The sequence below is a fragment of the Montipora capricornis genome, chromosome 7 (assembly GCF_036669925.1).
Source record: "Montipora capricornis isolate CH-2021 chromosome 7, ASM3666992v2, whole genome shotgun sequence".
Classification (NCBI taxonomy): Eukaryota; Metazoa; Cnidaria; class Anthozoa; order Scleractinia; family Acroporidae; genus Montipora; species Montipora capricornis.
In genome coordinates this window covers 43,970,290-43,987,564 of record NC_090889.1, presented here as the reverse complement: position 1 = coordinate 43,987,564, position 17,275 = coordinate 43,970,290, and the positions used below count along the sequence as shown (strand labels likewise).

The window sequence follows — 17,275 nt, the reverse complement described above, 5'->3', positions numbered from 1 at the left end:
CGCGCACTTTCGTCTACTACTCCACCCATGGTCCCATAGCCCCATCCAAACAATCTACTATCACGTTGGCCTGGATCATCATACCCAGTTGGACTGTATACCACAGGTCCAGCTGATGACTGCATGCTTGTCGTAGGCATATATGCATTGCGTGTTAAGAGTTGAAGAACTGCTGACTCGTGTTGCCTTTCCTCTCGTCGCCTCTCGGCCTCTATCTGTAATGCCATTTCCCGCTTGTGCCGTTCTTCTTCAATCTTGAAAAATCTTTGGAGCAAAAAACAACCTCTTTGGATACAATGTTTCAACGACTGATGACCACACACATGAGTTGTATGAAATTGTGCAAATGTGTCATATTTCTTAGGCTCTGTAAGACCATTATGTAACAATATGAAGATATATCTCATAATTTAGTCAAAACTAACTAAGCGCACATTGCACTGATATCATAGGCAGGACTTCACAGAACTCAGATCTTGAGAATCCTGACTGTAGCTTCACAACCACAGTTTGTATTATCTCAAAATCTGACACTCCAAAGAAATAATTTTGCAAGTTTCAAGGCAAACAGTAGACTGCTATGATCTCAGCTGAGTTGCTATTATTATGCCACTTTGACAGGATCGTATGGCGTTTGAAATGTTGGTAATAACATCAATGAATTTCTTACATTCTTTGTGGTAAGGAATAATAAGTGCTCAGCAAAGGCAAACACTTTTCAACAACACTGTGCTTGCTTGAACATAGTGAATTTCAAAGTTCAGCACCTGTCCATTTCTGAAGCTGCCGAGGTTATCATCTTGTCACAGAGAAGCTCAAGAGATCTCTCCAAATTAGTCCTTTTGGTGCTGCAGCTTTTTGGTAATGCTTTCCCACTGGGTACCTTATTTATGACTGGCTTCGAACCTGTAGTTGGAGTAGTGGATGAACATGATTCGGATGGACCCCCAGTAAGTGAATCCATTTGTACAGGAGGGGTAGCTCCTCCATCTGCGACAGCACCATCACTTTCAGCATCACTCATAACTACGAAATCATTACACAAAAGTACATCACCACAGTATCCTTACTCCTTCGAAGCAAGTGCGGAACCTCTTACTCCTTTCACATGATGGTCTATGTGCACCCTGCACATACCCATGGCCAATCAACAGTTTAATATAAATTTTAGATAAAGCAAAATGGTGCATAATGACATCTTCCGAATATGACATGTTGCCTTCCTCAGTCTGGTCAGTACTTGAATCAAGGACCAGAGGTGGCGAAATGTTAGCCCTGTGACCCATTATGCCGTCCATTTTATTGAAGAATTTCCATTTTCGCTCTCGAGCTCTCCCACTCTTCTTTGTTTTATTTTTCTCCTGTTTATACTTTTGACGAAGTTTCTGTATTTTGCTTATAATCGCCTTTACATCACATTTGACGCCTATTGAAAATAGAAGAGACGCTGTCTTTTACAAGTATTTCATTTCCTATAAACAATTCTCAGAAATATTGACACTGATTGATCCGTGAATGTCGTATAAAACTAGGTTTCCTACCTTGTTGCTCAAGTTGCATTTGTAGAGTCTTGTACACTGACATTTTCTCCTTCGGAGTTTTAGCATTATCCAAGGAAAATTGAATAGTTTCCTCAGCCCAAAAGTCCATTAACTTTCCTACCTCCTCGTCAGTCCACTTCCCTTTCTCCGCCATTTTGAATCTACTACAACTGCGTTGTGGAGCTGTAACATACGCAGATTGATCAGAAATTGGCTTCTAGGCAAGCGGGAACGTTTACACTTCTTTAAAACGGGCAAGGTGCCAGTTTTCGTCCTTGCCTTACCGATTTCTTCAAAAACGGGTCAACCTCTAAACGTGGTCCCAAAACCGAAAATTAAATTGGTACGGTAAGGCATCCTTTGCCGGTTTACACTACACAATTTACCCTTGCCTTGCCTAGAGTAAAAGTTACCCTTGCCAATTTTCATCCTTGCCTTGCCGTTTTTTCCTGTCGTGTAAATGGGGTTTTAGTCATATGTGCTTAGTTACCTGACCTTTAAATGAAAGTGAGGCTGGAGTTCACCCTCTCATGATACAGACTGCTAGCTTTTCTTATGTTAACGATTTGCTCTCATGCTAATTAGTTGGAACTGATTTACATTTAAAAAACCATTGAGGTTTGTATCGAAACAAGGTCAAGTCTAGCCTCACTTTCATTCATAGGCCAAGTAATTAAGCACACAACTATAAAATGGGCTATAAAACCCTCAGAAATCTGTATAATTCCTTACATCATGCAGAATTTTCAAAAAAAATGTTTGTTTGATAGCCGTTGACCTTAAATCCACGAGTAAATGGCGAGCTTGTTTTGAATTTTGTCCTTCAAAAACGGTTTTGAGAACGAGTCCGATTCAACCATTGCTTTCACCAATGCCTTGGTCGACATTCGACCGACAGTCAACCCACTATCGGTCCACTGTTGGTCCAATGTTGGTCCACTGTCGGTCCACTGTTGGTCCACTGTCGGTCCGCTATCGTTCCTTTGTTGGTCCACTGTTGGTCGACTTTCTGCCAACACATCAGTCATCAGCAATCTGTGAAGTTCATATCACGGATCGGTAATCTGTTGGCCAGCGCATTGGTTGACGCGTTGGTTGGATCGGATTTGTTATTATAGGGATCTTTAGATTGGTGGACGAGGACGACTACGACTACGAGTACGAGTTTTTCCTTCTGAGCACGCGCACTTCGAAAAATGTCGGCCTCCAAACCTTATGCGCATGTTCAGTACGGGAACTTCCTGCTCGAAGTCGTCCTCGTTCTCCGCTCGAAAGGTCGCTGCTATAAACAAAAAAGCCTTTGCAATGTAATGTTACGTTCAAGGAAAACAAGAAGGCTAAATCAAAATTGAAGGCTATGTGCAGTCATTTGTGTAACATTTTCAATTAGGCTATTGATGTCACTATTGTTTTAAGAATGACTGCTTTGTCGGCTTGTGAGAATTATGCAAGGAATCTTAGACAAAAACGATAACATATTTGGAATGAGTAATTTGCTGTATTATTCGTTGTCAGAAATTAATTTGCATGATATATAACTACATCACAGTTACTAAATTGGGTTAATACGTGTAACTATATTACATAAATTAATGTTGTGTTTCTTGCAGGAAGCTCAAAACAAGCTGCTAGAACTTGACAGGCTCAGCAATGAGCTCGATGCTTTCGTAGAAAAAACTAAAAATGCTGCAATTGAAGAAACAGAGGTGGGTTATATTTTTCCCTGTTGATAGTTTCTCATGAAGTCATATATTAATCAGGTATACCAAGAGTCTATCACCCGAAAGTAGAGCGAGTTTCAATCTAGTGTCGCAAAACCAAAGTAATTACGTTGGCCAATGAAAGAGGGGCGGAGACAATCCGGTAGACCAATCAAAACTCGTAGTAATTACACGTAGCCGACTGACAAAGCCCGGGAAAATGTGCACGCGCGAGCCACGCTTGGTTTTGGTTTCACTTCAGATTGGTTGAAAAAGTGGCGCGAGAACTTTGAACCAATCACTGAGTGAAGTAATGCAAAATCAAGGCAATTTTCTAATAACTTTCGACACTCAATTGAAAACCGCTCTAAGATTTACCCAAATTTGTTGATTGCAGCTGACGTCATGGCAGCTGACGTCACGGTGGAGAGAACACTAGCGAAAAAGTCTTTTGAGAATTTGACTCTATCATTATGCAAAACTTGGGCTTCATCATTTTATTATTTTGGCACCAACATGGCCGTCTTATCACGTGAGTGCAATCAAAGGATTGGCCCAGTCCCTATCAGCGTCAGAAAAGTATCTATTTTTAAACCAAGTTTTGCGGGAAAGTAAGCAATAGACCAAATCGGCTAACTCAACAAACCCTTTGGGAATAAAACGTTTTGTTCCAAGTATATCCATATCATTTAAATGTGAATGCTACCTTATAATGCAAACACAATACACAAAGAATTTTAACCCTGGGAGATTTGAATTAGGTACAATGTTTGGTCTATTGTTGATTTTCTCGACAAAATTGGTTTAAAAATGGACACTTTTCTGACGCTAATGGGACAAACCCGATACCAGATTCTTACTCCTGGGTAATAGACGCAGGGGTATACTTGGTAACTCGGGCGTTAACTTGGAAAAACCTGAGCGTTACAAGTAGGAGTGCAACCTATAATCCTTTGGATTTCTAATCTAGATTCTCTACAAGTAAGTTACGGGAGACGCGAGGGAGGCCATTAAACCAGATTCAGGTGACATACGTGTTGCCCACTACTTGGTCATTGTACAAATTAAAGGTGGTGCAGTGCAATGTTCACCGCACACCGGTGGCTCACTTGGTTGAGCATCGGGCTGTCATGCGAGAGGTCGCGGGTTCGAACCCCGGCCAGATCAGTACTCAGGATCTTAAAATAACTGAGGAGTAAGTGCTGCCTTTGTAATGACATCTGCAAATGGTTAGACTTTCAAGTCTTCTCGGATAAGGACTATAAACCGTAGGCCCCGTCTCACAACTCTAAAATCCGGGGATAAATAAACATATGATATGATAAACATATCATGAAGTTCCCTGTGGAACGTTAAAGAACCCACACACTAGTCGAGAAGAATTGGGGATGGAGTCCTGACTGATCCGGAGATCCCGCTCTGACCCTCGTTGAATTTGATCCTGGTAGTCCCAGATTCAACTTCCCAGCCGCACTTGTAAATAGCCAACTGGTTTGCCTCCAGCCAGCTGGGATTCTTAACAGTTGTTGTTGTTCTGTTCTGTCGTTTCGTTGTGTTTCATTGGCCCTGAAAAGCCCCTATGGGGAACGGTCAATAAAGTATGTAAGTATGTATTGTAGTTATCCACTGGTTAGTGATTTATCCGGTGGATAGCGCTATCCCATCGTTTGAACAACTGAGGCCTGAAGTGTAACATCTAATCCAACAGAAGCAGGTAGAAAGCATGGCTGTGCATCTTATTACAGTCTTTACCTGCATTTCTGGACATAATTGGATTCAAAAAGGGTGTTCCATTTTTGATAACAAGTCATGAAAGGGAACCTGGTAGAAATTGCTTCCAAAACTTCAACATGCTCTAACAAATAAATCACAAACAAACAATGCAGTGTTGCGCAATTGCAATGTCATGGGTTCGAACCCTGTTCAAGCCTGGATTTTTTCAGGCTTGCTTCCAGTTGCTAAAGTTGATTATGTAACGTCAATGATCTTTCTAACTTTCATTCCATTTCGGCCAATTCACATTTACTTTTTGTTAATTGGGGCATCACGGTGTATCATGCCTAGAAATGCAAGTAATAACATGTAAGCCCACCGGTGTCTAACAATAAGGTTAGGGCAAAGGTTATATTAGCGTTATTTTTATCAATGAACGTAATGGTATATGAGATGCATAATATATTGAACTGCGGATATGAAATCAAGTGGCTTCATAGCTCAGTTGGCTAGAGCGTCCCACCGGCATCGCGAGGTCACGGTTTCAAACCTCATTGAAGTCCTGAATTTTCAGGCTTCTCTACGCAGCAATAGCTTCACTTGATTTCATATCTGCAGTTCAATATGATTCATTTTATATATCATTTCGTTCATTAGAGACCTTTAGCACCGAAGTTTTCGGGATATACCGGTTAGTCCTGGCTATAAAACGCTACCGTACATCACTTACCGCAAGAACGGTGTCTTGATGTTGAAACTCGAACCGCAGACTGCAAACGTGACGGCAAGGACAAGATCACGTGGTTTCCCGAGGTTCGCGGTTCGTGGTATTGCCCGACAAATTCGTTGCTAAAGGTCTCTATTGATTCATTCATCACCGGAACACTTAAATCCACAAATGACCAGCTTCCAACATCAGTGGCTTTATAGCTTACTTGGTTAGAGCGTCGCACCGGCATCTCGAGGTCACGTTTCGCTAAATCAGTTTGGATGGGATGAACTTGGTAGTGTTCAGAAATGTGATTCATTATTGAGAACATTTGTAGTGAGGTCGAGAAAGACGGCGATATTCAACGATAATTGCTAACTATTCGTTTTCGCAGACTCAAGAAACTGATGTAGAAACTGAGACGGATCTTCAGATCCATTGTATTACTTGCGGGTTGCCATTGGTTCCTAAAGTAGCTCTACGACACATGGAGAAGTGCTATATGAAGGTACATCATACCAATCTGTTCACATCAAGATATACATTTACACAAATTCAATTAGAAATTTAGATGTAGATAAATATGAAAAGGGAGTTTCGAGCCCGGTTATCCTTATAACTAAAAACACCCCTGAGTAAACAAATTTATAAAAAATTTGATTGCACTGATGAAAGAATAAAAGAGAGAATTATTATGGTAAAAATGATTTCAGTGCTTTTCTCTCGTCTCCCCTGCAACACAAAGAACCGTTGTTCTAAATATAAAAATTAACTATTTAAGGAGGCTCGAAAGGGTTTTCAGCTGAGCGCGCGCGCGTAAGCCACACACACGCAATTCGTAAGCTGCTCGCGTCAGCTAATGATTCAAATGGATCACGAGAAATAAACAAATACCGCCAATTTCGCTCACCTTTCTCCTAATTCCTGTATATAAGGAATATAAATAGACAACTCCTATTCACGAAAACTACGAAACTTCTACACAAAAGGCTTAATGGTCACTTAAATCCGTTTGTGTTGGCCTGTAGCTCCACTCACGCGTGGACTCGAGTGAGTGGGTGACGCATGCGTAAATGCTGATCTTGTAACCCCCTCATTTTTCCTGATTTTGCAACTTTACTCGTTTATATCTCTGCTTCCGGACGGTAAATTTTTTTCATTTTTTGCATGTTAACTTAGATTAATTTAAACCGTTTGTCTTTCAAATTTAAAAAAAATCTGTAGGTGAAAAAAAAAGTTACAGCCACATTTCAAAAAAACTGATTTTCCCGAAAAACTGGCCTACAGATTTTGTTGAATTTTAAGTATTTTAGAGAGTATTTCTAACATTTCCTGGTGACGCTGAATGGGAAAATTTCACCGTCCCGTTTCTTCAAAAAAGACAACATATGTTGATTTTAAGGCTCAAAGAAATGCCTAATATCGTTGCCATGGTAACGTTATTTTGGAGCAAAATATAATGTGAGAAATCTACGATGGGTACTTAATACCCTGGCCAAATTTCGTCCTGATATGATTACCCTAACTGTATCAAAGGACAGAATATGTTTATTTGTTTGAAAAATTGAGAAACTATTTCGAGCCTCCTTAAGTGTTTCAGAGGAGTCATAAAAAAACTTGTTCAATTTCAGCTGGCGTATTCTCATTTTCCTTTGATATTTCGAGAGTCGGTTCGGTCTGAAACACAGGTCATATTCCACAGGTCAAGACTAGAATTCCCTGCTCCGCCGATAAACAACTGAGCCAAAAGGTTCTCCAAGACCTGAACAGAAACAACATTTTTATAGAGACCGGAAACGAGTTTTGTGTTTTCTTTTGCACGCAATGCAATATCCGGTTATTGTAGCACTCTGTAACATATCTTATCAGGCTAATTACATAATTTTATAAAGTTCTCCCGATATTGTTGAGAAAAACTATTAAATATTTTAAATTACCATCGTAGAAATTTGTAAAGCATCTGTTTACTGGTTTTGATTAGAGTCAACGCCGTTAACAACAATTTAAAGTGCCCCTAAGCCTTCAAGTTGTTTTTTTTGGTAGATTTTCATATCTTTCAGGAAGCCATTTTCGGGAATTTTTTTTTAAAATATTGAATCCTGACTTTTTTACGAGCGCTAAAAGTGAAGGCAGTCGCGACCACTTTTTCACCTATCGTTCACATTAGTCCCCCACTCGGCCAAATGTGTCTATTTATCCAGCGTGACATAAGAAAAGGACATTGTGCAAGCTTGAGTTGCTGGAATGTCCTTTTCTTACGTCAAAACTAGGAATGTGTCAAATATCGGACGCTTCACACTGGCTCGTTCCTAATGAGCCCACGAGACAATAATTTGTCCAGCGGAGCTTATAGCGCGCAAAAATTACAAATTTCAGTAACTTCAAGCGCTCGTAAGAAAATCAGGATTCGGTTTTTTTGAAAAATTTTTTTGCGAAAATGAGTTCTTGAAAGATATGAAAATCTACCAAAACCATAACAAGTTGAAGGGCTAGGAGCACTTTTAATGTGAACAACGTTCGCACTTAACCAGATTGTTGCGTCACGGAATGTGGACTTAAGACTTCGGACTAGGGAATTGAACTAGATATTGACCAAGATATTGTTTCGTAAAAAACCACTGAAATACTGTGGATTTCAAAGGAATTGGGTTAAAATTCCTTCAAACAAAGTGTAGGCTAGCCGTAGCCTCTTCTTAGAGAGAAATCGTCGGTTTAGTCCATCAAACAGATGCGTGCAAGCCTTTGACTGCTTCATTACCACTCTTTCACGAGTATAAATTTGCCCCAAAATAGGGCATCATAGCTCAGTTGGTAAAGCAATTTTGTTACTGCGTTTCTCTTCCAGAATGAAAGCTTAACAACTTTTGGTTCCATCTATAAAAGCGCAGGGTAAGGTTCGATGTGTTTTTTGTTTAACTTACTTGCATAGACCTAATCGGCTAACTCAATAAATCGAATGCATAAATGGCGGCCAAAAAAGCATTCTTTTGTTTATGTGCTAATTAGACTCACTAGCCTCGTTTGCATCTACAAAATACAAAAGAAATGTTGCTTGAGAGCGAGGCTAGTGAGTCTAATTGGCACATAAAAGAATACATTTTTGGCCGCCATTTATGCATTCGGTCTATGTTGTACCCAATTCAAATCTCCCGGAACTAAGATTCTTTGTGTATTGTATTTGCATGATAATGTTTTATTCCCAAAGGGTTTGAATTGGGTACAACGTTGAGTTGGCCGATTAGGTCTATTAGTAAAAGTAGTTTATTGAAATATGCAGTTCTTTGTGAAATTCCATTTTCACTTCAAGTTATAGTACATTTTAGTCACCTATTTAACTTGAGTGCATGATCATTTTTCCTCAGAAACCTGTTCTGTGACTATTACAACTCTCAGCAAAAGATTTACTGTAAAAGACTCCGGGTTTTGTGTCCGGAACACACCAAGGAACCAAAGGTAACGCGACTGACTCGTCTTTTTTTCAGAGCGGTCAGTTTAGTTCCGAAACTGTGGTGCTGCGTCGGTGGGAAAGTGAACACAAAAATGAGTTTGAATAGGCCATTTCCGAGTTCATGTCTGCCTCCTCTTCAAAGCGATCTACTAAGTGCGAAGTTTTTCTTATGATAATTAGTTTGCTTTCATATGTAAAGTAGAACTAATTACCATCACAAAAACTTCGCACTTAGACTCGCTTTGAAATGGAGGCAGACGTGAACTCGGAAATGGCCTATTGATAAACTCATTCTGTGCCTCGCCTATATATCCAGGTTTGCACGCAGCTGCAAAAATTGCAATTTTTCGCATAAATCGTCCCCAACTTGGACTCAAACCTGGACATCTCTCCTGTGCCTGGGTTTAAAACAGCATTCCCGCTTGTGCCAAGTTTCCCTCGCACGTTCTAATTTTGCTGCGCGTGGACCGCGTGTTCTCTCGCTTAATGGAAAGATCTTTTTCTGTGTCTTACTCTGCGATTGAAAACGCTTTGTCTGCTTGTTTTTGAAAGATTTCCGCTTCGGACGTGTGTGGCTGTCCAGTTGTTTGGAACGTGTTTGAAGAAACTGGAGATTTTTGTCGCGCTTCAAAGAGGAAATGTGTAAAACATTACTGCTGGGAAAAACTGCGACGAGCTGAGATTGACTTACAGAGAATTCAACAGGTTTGTGTTTGCACCCTATTAGTAGCTGGTGTTTTATTTTCTTCGAAGAAGCTCTTTAATTGTTAAATTTTGCGAGAGGAAGGGGTACTCGCGCGTGACATCTCGATCATAATGAAATGAAATCTTGACATCCTACATTCACAAGCTTCAGTTACCATTGTAGACTTATACATTATTAGGTGGGAGATTGGGTTAAATAGTCTTAAAAGCACCCTCACTTTGGGACCCCAAGAGCAAGGTTTTGGTAAATATTTGCAGTCTCCTGCACAAGAACAAACATAATCGTGGCAGGAAAATGGTCTTATATTTGCTGGATTGATAAGGAAAACGTGAATAAGATCTTCTTTTTCGAGACGGATATGTCTGAAATTTTTTTCTTTTTTTAATATTGTAAATGAAACCAATCGCCTATTAGCTGACCTTGCCTTTGTGGCTTGTTTTTTTTTTCCAGTGGCTTAAACTCGAAGAGGCTTTTGAACAAGAAAGATCTTTAAGATTTAGAGCGGCGCAAAGAGGAGGAGTACTGGGACTTTTGCTTCATCGGACAGTTTGTCACGATTAGTTACCAGGCTATCGCACCCTTCTGGATCAGCGCCCACTCTTTTGCGTACTTACAAAGTGAAAGGGAACCTCGAAAACGAGTTTAGTCTTGCTGTTTGACGTTTCCCTCGTTCCTACAAGGCTTTTCTCATACTCCATTTACGTGTTTGCAAACGTCACCGAAACACTGGGACCACGTGACTTGCAACATATTGATCGAGATGGGACCTACAAGAGAGAAGACCTATAAAACTGGCAACTTCAGGGAGGACGCTATTTGTTGGTTATCAACACTTGTAAATAGATAAGAATAAATCGTTTTATTTTTTTTCACATTGCCCTTGATTTGTTCTTGACGTTTAACCGCTAAGGCCTGAAATTTTCAACACTGCACCGATATGTTCAAATTCCGTTCAAGGCTGAATTTTTCAGGCTTTCCTTTCGTTACTGCTTAAAACCCCCAGAAGTTAACGGGTATTGAGAATGTAGGATATTATCAGCGTAACAAGTGTGAACTTGATATAATACCAAATCCCATGACCACCGAACAAAGAAATCCATGATACTATTTGTGAGAATGAAAACATTAAGTAACGTTCGTGACTGCATTGATAAAAAATCTGAAAATGCCCCTTTCCGCAGTACATATTTGTCTTGCAGAAGACAAAACAGAATGAGAAACGCATCAATGACAACATAATCACAAATCTCACAACACAAAAACATTCTTTAAACCAGTTTTTTTTAGATTATCAAACGCTGTGAACCAAATACTAAACTTACGTTGTATGTTCAATTTATTGTAAGTTTGTGTAAGTGTTTTCGGCTCGTTTTAAACTGGAAAAAATCGCTTCGCTGCGCATGCGTGATTACACGTGTCGTCAATGAAATTTCTGTTTTCACTGGGTTTGTTCCTTGCTCAGTTGTCGTTAGTATCGGACTCTAGCAAAAACGGCTCTGAATCAGGAGAAAGATGACAAATGTTGTGAAACATTGGAGGGGAACCCTGGGGGACATTTGGTCAGTCGCTTTGACCTGCTCTTTGATGACAATAATAATAATTTGTTGGAACGCTAAGAGGGCTTTTCAGACCAAGTCATTGTTTTTTACATCAACGAATTTTCGAGGGAGGGGGTGGGGGTTTGATGCCGCAGCTCGCCATGCCCATCTGCTACAGGACAGGACCTATTTTCACCAGTCACAGCATCCCAGGTCGTTCAACTCGCGTCTTGGAGTCGGTGACACCTGATGAAGCGAGCCGTGTTCACTGAACTGTGACATATCTCGTGAAATACTATTCAGGATAAAAATCGTCTTAATGTCTTGTAGTATTCAGGGTCGACAAAATCCTCCATTTCCTCCTTTGTGACCCAAATGTGATCGCTGTAATCTTCACTCAGTCTCACATAGCCTGTTGCATAATTCACTTTGTAGAAAAACACCTGGAAAATACGAATAAATTCTCAAACGAAGAAAGCCGCCATGTTGGTTTTCAAATTGTCATGCAAATTATCCACGTGTTATGCTGGGGGGCAAACATTGGAATAAAGGCAAATTGCAGAAAATCGGCTCGTCGAAATATTGAATTAACATTGCTAAAAGTACATTTTACAATAATTTTATATCTTTTGATTGCCTCCGACATTTTGACTTTCTACTTCGTTATCTGCTCAATTTTCGCTAAAAAAACATCGAAGTAACTTGTGTAAGCATTCTATTTTACTCCTTAGGTGATAAACATTGAATGAACGTGAAACAAGTCATCTGTGCGGCTAAGATGTTCGTTATAACCTCTCAAACTTGTGTTCTTTGCCCCCTCACAACATGGCGGCTATCGTGAATAAGGTCTATTTAATTGTGTTCGACGAAAGGGAACGCAGTTCATAATCATGGGGTGTCCTGTGGTTTCAAAGGTGACCTTTTTTGAGATTTTTTCGTTGACCGTATATCTAGACTGCTAACAGTCCCTTTTGAATCAGTCGAACCGCCCGCTTTGGTCACGCAAGCGAGCCGAGGGGAAAATGGTGATAAAGCGACATGAATCTGATTGGCTAGGAACCAAGATAGTAGCGAGGCTCTGCCACGGTAAATTCCGACAAGCGACATGGCCGAAAAAGTAGCGACAGCACTTAAACTGAAATCGCGACAAACTACATCCTCCCTTTAAATTTCCGACAGCAAAGGTCAGGACCGACACGAGACCTCTTTTAATATTCAGACAAGCGACACTGGACACCCCCCCCCCCCCCCTTCTTCCTTCCTGGCAGGGCCTCAGTAGCCTATTAAACCAATGATAAGCTCTTAGTGATTCCTGGGAAGTTCCAGTCCTTTCTGGGGCTAAAGTCAAAGGTGCTCCATTATTTTTACGAAATCGTTCATTTCATGTGCTTTTTTTAAAGGCATGAAGCTCAACTTGCCTTGTTTGATTTGTTGTTGTAATTCTTTACCACAGCAATGGGTGCGTTGCTTAGGAACTGAACATTTAAGTCTGTACCGCAAGTTTGAGTTAAGCACATTGACGCAACCTGTAAAGGAACAAAAAACTTAGAGAAGTGCAGAGTGTTAAGACTTCTCCTGAATTACCATTGAGGCATCATAATTTTTAGTCAGCAAAACCTTGAGTACAAAGGCCTTGCAGTGTCAGCCTTCCTGTGCTGCGATCAGGCGTTCTTTCCTTCAGAGAGGGCGCGTCTAAAGAAAAGACAGCCTGATTGCAGGTTATAGCCTTCCTCTTTACAGGGACCGGGATCAGGGTATTTTCAGGATTCGACCAAAATATGGCGCGGGATTCGCAAGAATGCAACGGGAAATGAGATATTACTGCTTCCCGGGAATCGAGGTTCTCCAAAAGTAGGGCACAGAATGCGGGATTTTTTTGCCTGCTTATCTGTTGGTCGGGAATTCGTGAATCGTGACGACCGAAATTTCAAATCAAGACGCGGTGGAGGCTATTTCTGTAAGCTTTCTTTCAAGGACAGTACGCACGCGTACAGGACGACTTATCACCCTCCCATATCCTGCTCTTTCGTCATACTGAGGTATGAAAAGATATTTCCTTTTTTTGCAAAGGGATTAAACATGTCTAAATGTGAAATAAATCGAAAGGATCAATGTTTTGTCTTACATTTATTAGCTTTTTCTGAAATTTGTATTTTTTAACACGGGATTCGGGAGAGCGATGATAAAACTATGGAATGCGGGATTTTCGGGAAAATGGAGCGGGGATGTTGGATGAGAACCCCATTCCCAGATCCTGATAAGATAGTTCGTTACTTTTTCAAGTAAATGTGTCTTTAAGTGCGCCCAAGCTACATCCAAAAGTTTAAATACTGCCTCCTTTTTCTGAAGGCCGGGCCAAACGCACGCTATACATTTCAAACGGCAACATCTTGCAACATTGTTGCGCGCTATCAAGAAAACATCAAGGAAGTGGACGGACAGGGAGATCACGTCGTTAATAGACAAGTTGGAAGAGCTTCCCTTGCCTTTGGAACATATTCAAGAAGTCGTACCACTCAAGGGAGACAAGGGAACAACCAACCTCGTTCCCAGGGACTCTCTGCCTCCTTTGTTGTTTGTCTTTCTCCTCAACGACAAAGGAGGCAGAAAAGAGAGACCCTGGAAACGAGGTTGGGGAACAGACTGCAAAGTTCAAGGTGTTCCTGCACTCTCGACTATCCAGGAAGGAAGTGTTTGCAGCACAGCGTGGAGTTAACAGTAAGGTATGCCTATTGTTTCATGCCCTGTTTTAGTGACAATCCTCCTAGATCAAACTTACCAAAAAGACATTCGATCCTATTCCTAAACTAGTTAATCATCGGAGAATTACACACAGATTGTAATACTTACATGTATCGCAACCTGCTTGCAGGAAGTAGGTTGTGTTCCCTAGCAAGATATTCTGAGCCAGACAAATTACGCCGCCCTATTGAAGGAGTTAGTGGAAGATCCGGGATAATTGACAAAGTGAGTGGGGGTTTTAGCTTCCACCAACTCGTTCAGTATGGCGACCTGATTTGCTGAGCTTTCATCTTGGCTAGAAAACACAAACTTAATGCTGCTTGTACCTGTTGAAGTGTTTCATTTCCGTCTGCCACAACTTCTGCACTCGGTGGTTCCCAACTTTGAGAGTCTTTTTGCTTCTTCACCAAGAGCACAAGAGTTTCATGAAGCTTCCGTTGTAATGATCTCAGATCATTGAGTTCATCTGCTTCTGTGTACCTTGCTGCTGGTACAAATGCCTTCCATTCTTCTTCTTGTTCTTCTTCAAATTCCTGACAAAGATATCTCAACCATGTTAAGTACGATGGACAAAAGTTTTGAGTGGCGCAAAATTGCCTTTAAAGACATTTTTCAGGGCTGTTACCAAGGGCCTTCGGGCCTTCAAACAACTTCACAGGTACAATAACAAATGTAAACCGAGCTGGAGATCATTAGCAATGCACTACCAGCAAATACATCCCACAATTCACTTCAATTCACTTAGCGCATTAGATCATATTTAAATGTTATTTTGTCCCAGTATTATTATTATTGTTGTTGTTGTTGTTGTTGTTGTTATAATAATAACAATAATTATTATTATTATTATTATTATTATTATTATTGTTGTTGTCAGCAGTATTAGCGCATTAGATCATATTTAAATGTTATTTTGTCCCAATATTATTATTATTGTTGTTGTTGTTGTTGTTGTTGTTGTTATTATTATTATTATTATTATTAGTCGATTCTCTTTAGTTGTAGGGTGTTCTACTGGGTAATGTTTATTGTGTCTCAGTAACTCCCCGTTGCTTAGAGAGACAACACTTTCCGCAACAGGTGAGCAGTTCCAAGAATGGCCGATCATCATCATCATCATCATCATTATTATTATTATTATTATTATTATTATTATTATTATTATTATATTCTTCTTCTTTTACGTCAAAGATATCTCATGATCCGTGGGCGCACTCTCATTATGGATTATTCTTGATTCTCCTATCTCAGCAAGTCTAATAGCTTGCGATGGCTTCCTGCGTGTCCACTCACAGATGTCCTTCACCCAACTTCTCCGTGGCCTACCACCCCCTCTGTCTCCAGGGACTCGTCCATGCATGATGGTGTTAGCTAACCTAAGTTCACTGGGTTGTCTCGTGACATGGCCGAAGAATTTCATTTTCCTTTCCTGCACAATTTGGATTAGGGGTTTCTGTACTCCAGCTAAGCCTTCCACATGTTCTTTCACTGACTCGTTTGTGCGTCTGTCCCTCCAAGAGATGCCCAGCAATCTTCTATAGCACATACATTCAAATGCATTGAACTTCTTTAAAATCTCTTCGCTGTATGTACAGGATTCGCATCCGTAAAGTAAAACAGGAATCACAATCGATCGTAATAATCTCAGTTTCACCCCGAAGCTATTTTTTTGACTTTTCCACAATTTATCCACTTCCATTAAAGACGATGGCCATTGCTGCTCGCATCTTTACTTCATTTGTCGATCTACCTGTATCAGGCATATTACAGCCCAAATACTTAAATTGTTTGGCTTGCTCCAACTGCTTCCCAGACAACTTAACAGGTGATCTTAATGTTTCAGGTGTTTTACCTACTACAAGGGTTTTACTCTTCTCTGCACTTATCTCCATTCCGAATCTCGTCGACTCTGTGTTCAATCTATTGCCAAGGTCCTGTTGATCACTGTTGTTGTTTGTGATTACAGTAATGTCATCAGCAAATCGAAGGTTATTCACCAGTAGACCTTGAACACAAACGCCACCTGTGGACTCTTCGACTGATCTGCTTACAATCTCCTCCAAAGAGACATTGAAAAGACTTGGTGACAAAACACACCGTTGTCTCACCCCAACGCTACATCTCGCTAAATTTCGCTCCGACCCTCACTGTGCTTGTTGACTTCGTAAAAAGTTGCTCAAGTGTTTTCATAATGTCCTCATCTATCCCATAATTCATCAGCACTACCCATATAGCATCATGCCATACCCTATCAAATACTTTTCCGTAATCGACGAAATTCAAGAATACTTTTGAGTCATGTTCGATGTTCTTTTCGCACAATATTCTGAGATTGGTTACTTGCTCCGCTGCGCCCCTTCCCGCGCTAAAACCTGCCTGGCAATCATGCCACAGAGACTCCACAGTTGGTGCAATTCTCTTTTGAAGGATCTTCAACATCACTTTGCTTGCATGACTGATAAGTGCAATTGCTATATAGCTGAGTTTTTTCCCCCAGCAGCGCGCGCTCTCATTGGTTACTTCAAGGTCACCCGACATCTAACAATACAACTGTTTCCCGCCAAAAGTCTCTGAGCGGGCAACAGTGCAAAATCTATGACGTCAGAGGGTAACAGTGCACTGTTACCCGCGAATGTTGACCGACGACCGCCGTTGCTGTTGCCATTGCTCGTTTTTTCTTTTTGTGCTATATAACAAATCACTTAATGACTGGTCCCGAGGGTCCCGAGGCGCAGCCGAGGGAAACATTGAGATTCTCGGGAAACAAAATTAACTGTTTCCCTCGGGACCAGTCATTAAGCGTTTATTGTTCTGTGATCAGCACACTTAAACGACGCCGTTGTGATTGGAATTAGGATTGACGTTGTCCAGTCTTCAGGCCAAATTCCCGTTTTTAGAATGTTGTTGCAAATATCCTGCAATATCTCTATGACTAAGGCAAACGCGGCCATTTTTAACCCGGGCTCCGACCGATCCGGTATGAGAATACTCTGTTGATCCAGCATCATTGTGTTTCAAAGGGCAAAGGACCCCGGTGGTGCACATCTCCTCTCCGGGTGTGGATGGCCGTTGGCTCCTAGGAGCTCATCCACCCTTTGACAGATTTTGTTTTTAGTTCTGCTGGGTGTTGACACTGTGTCGTTCGAGACTAACGCTAATGATTTAATCACTGTAATAT

The 17,275-nt window shown here is 40.8% G+C and overlaps 2 protein-coding genes across 2 annotated transcripts in view; one reads left to right on the top strand and one right to left on the bottom strand.

Moving 5' to 3' along the window:
* LOC138057252 (CXXC-type zinc finger protein 1-like) overlaps window positions 1-10,689 on the top strand; it is a 29,041-nt gene extending 18,352 nt beyond the window's left edge. Inside the window, exons 12-17 of the mRNA XM_068903294.1 lie at window positions 3,152-3,247; window positions 6,058-6,171; window positions 8,509-8,552; window positions 9,026-9,116; window positions 9,664-9,816; window positions 10,268-10,689. Of these exons, the coding sequence (XP_068759395.1) occupies window positions 3,152-3,247; window positions 6,058-6,171; window positions 8,509-8,552; window positions 9,026-9,116; window positions 9,664-9,816; window positions 10,268-10,378 (609 nt within the window). The 3' untranslated portion in view covers window positions 10,379-10,689. The remainder of the gene's footprint in view (window positions 1-3,151; window positions 3,248-6,057; window positions 6,172-8,508; window positions 8,553-9,025; window positions 9,117-9,663; window positions 9,817-10,267) is intronic.
* The window catches only part of LOC138057255 (large ribosomal subunit protein mL46-like), a 12,415-nt gene continuing 5,797 nt past the window's right edge, over window positions 10,658-17,275 (bottom strand). The window contains exons 3-5 of the mRNA XM_068903296.1: window positions 14,424-14,630; window positions 12,774-12,881; window positions 10,658-11,798 (exon numbers count right to left, since the gene is read on the bottom strand). Of these exons, the coding sequence (XP_068759397.1) occupies window positions 11,655-11,798; window positions 12,774-12,881; window positions 14,424-14,630 (459 nt within the window). The 3' untranslated portion in view covers window positions 10,658-11,654. The remainder of the gene's footprint in view (window positions 11,799-12,773; window positions 12,882-14,423; window positions 14,631-17,275) is intronic.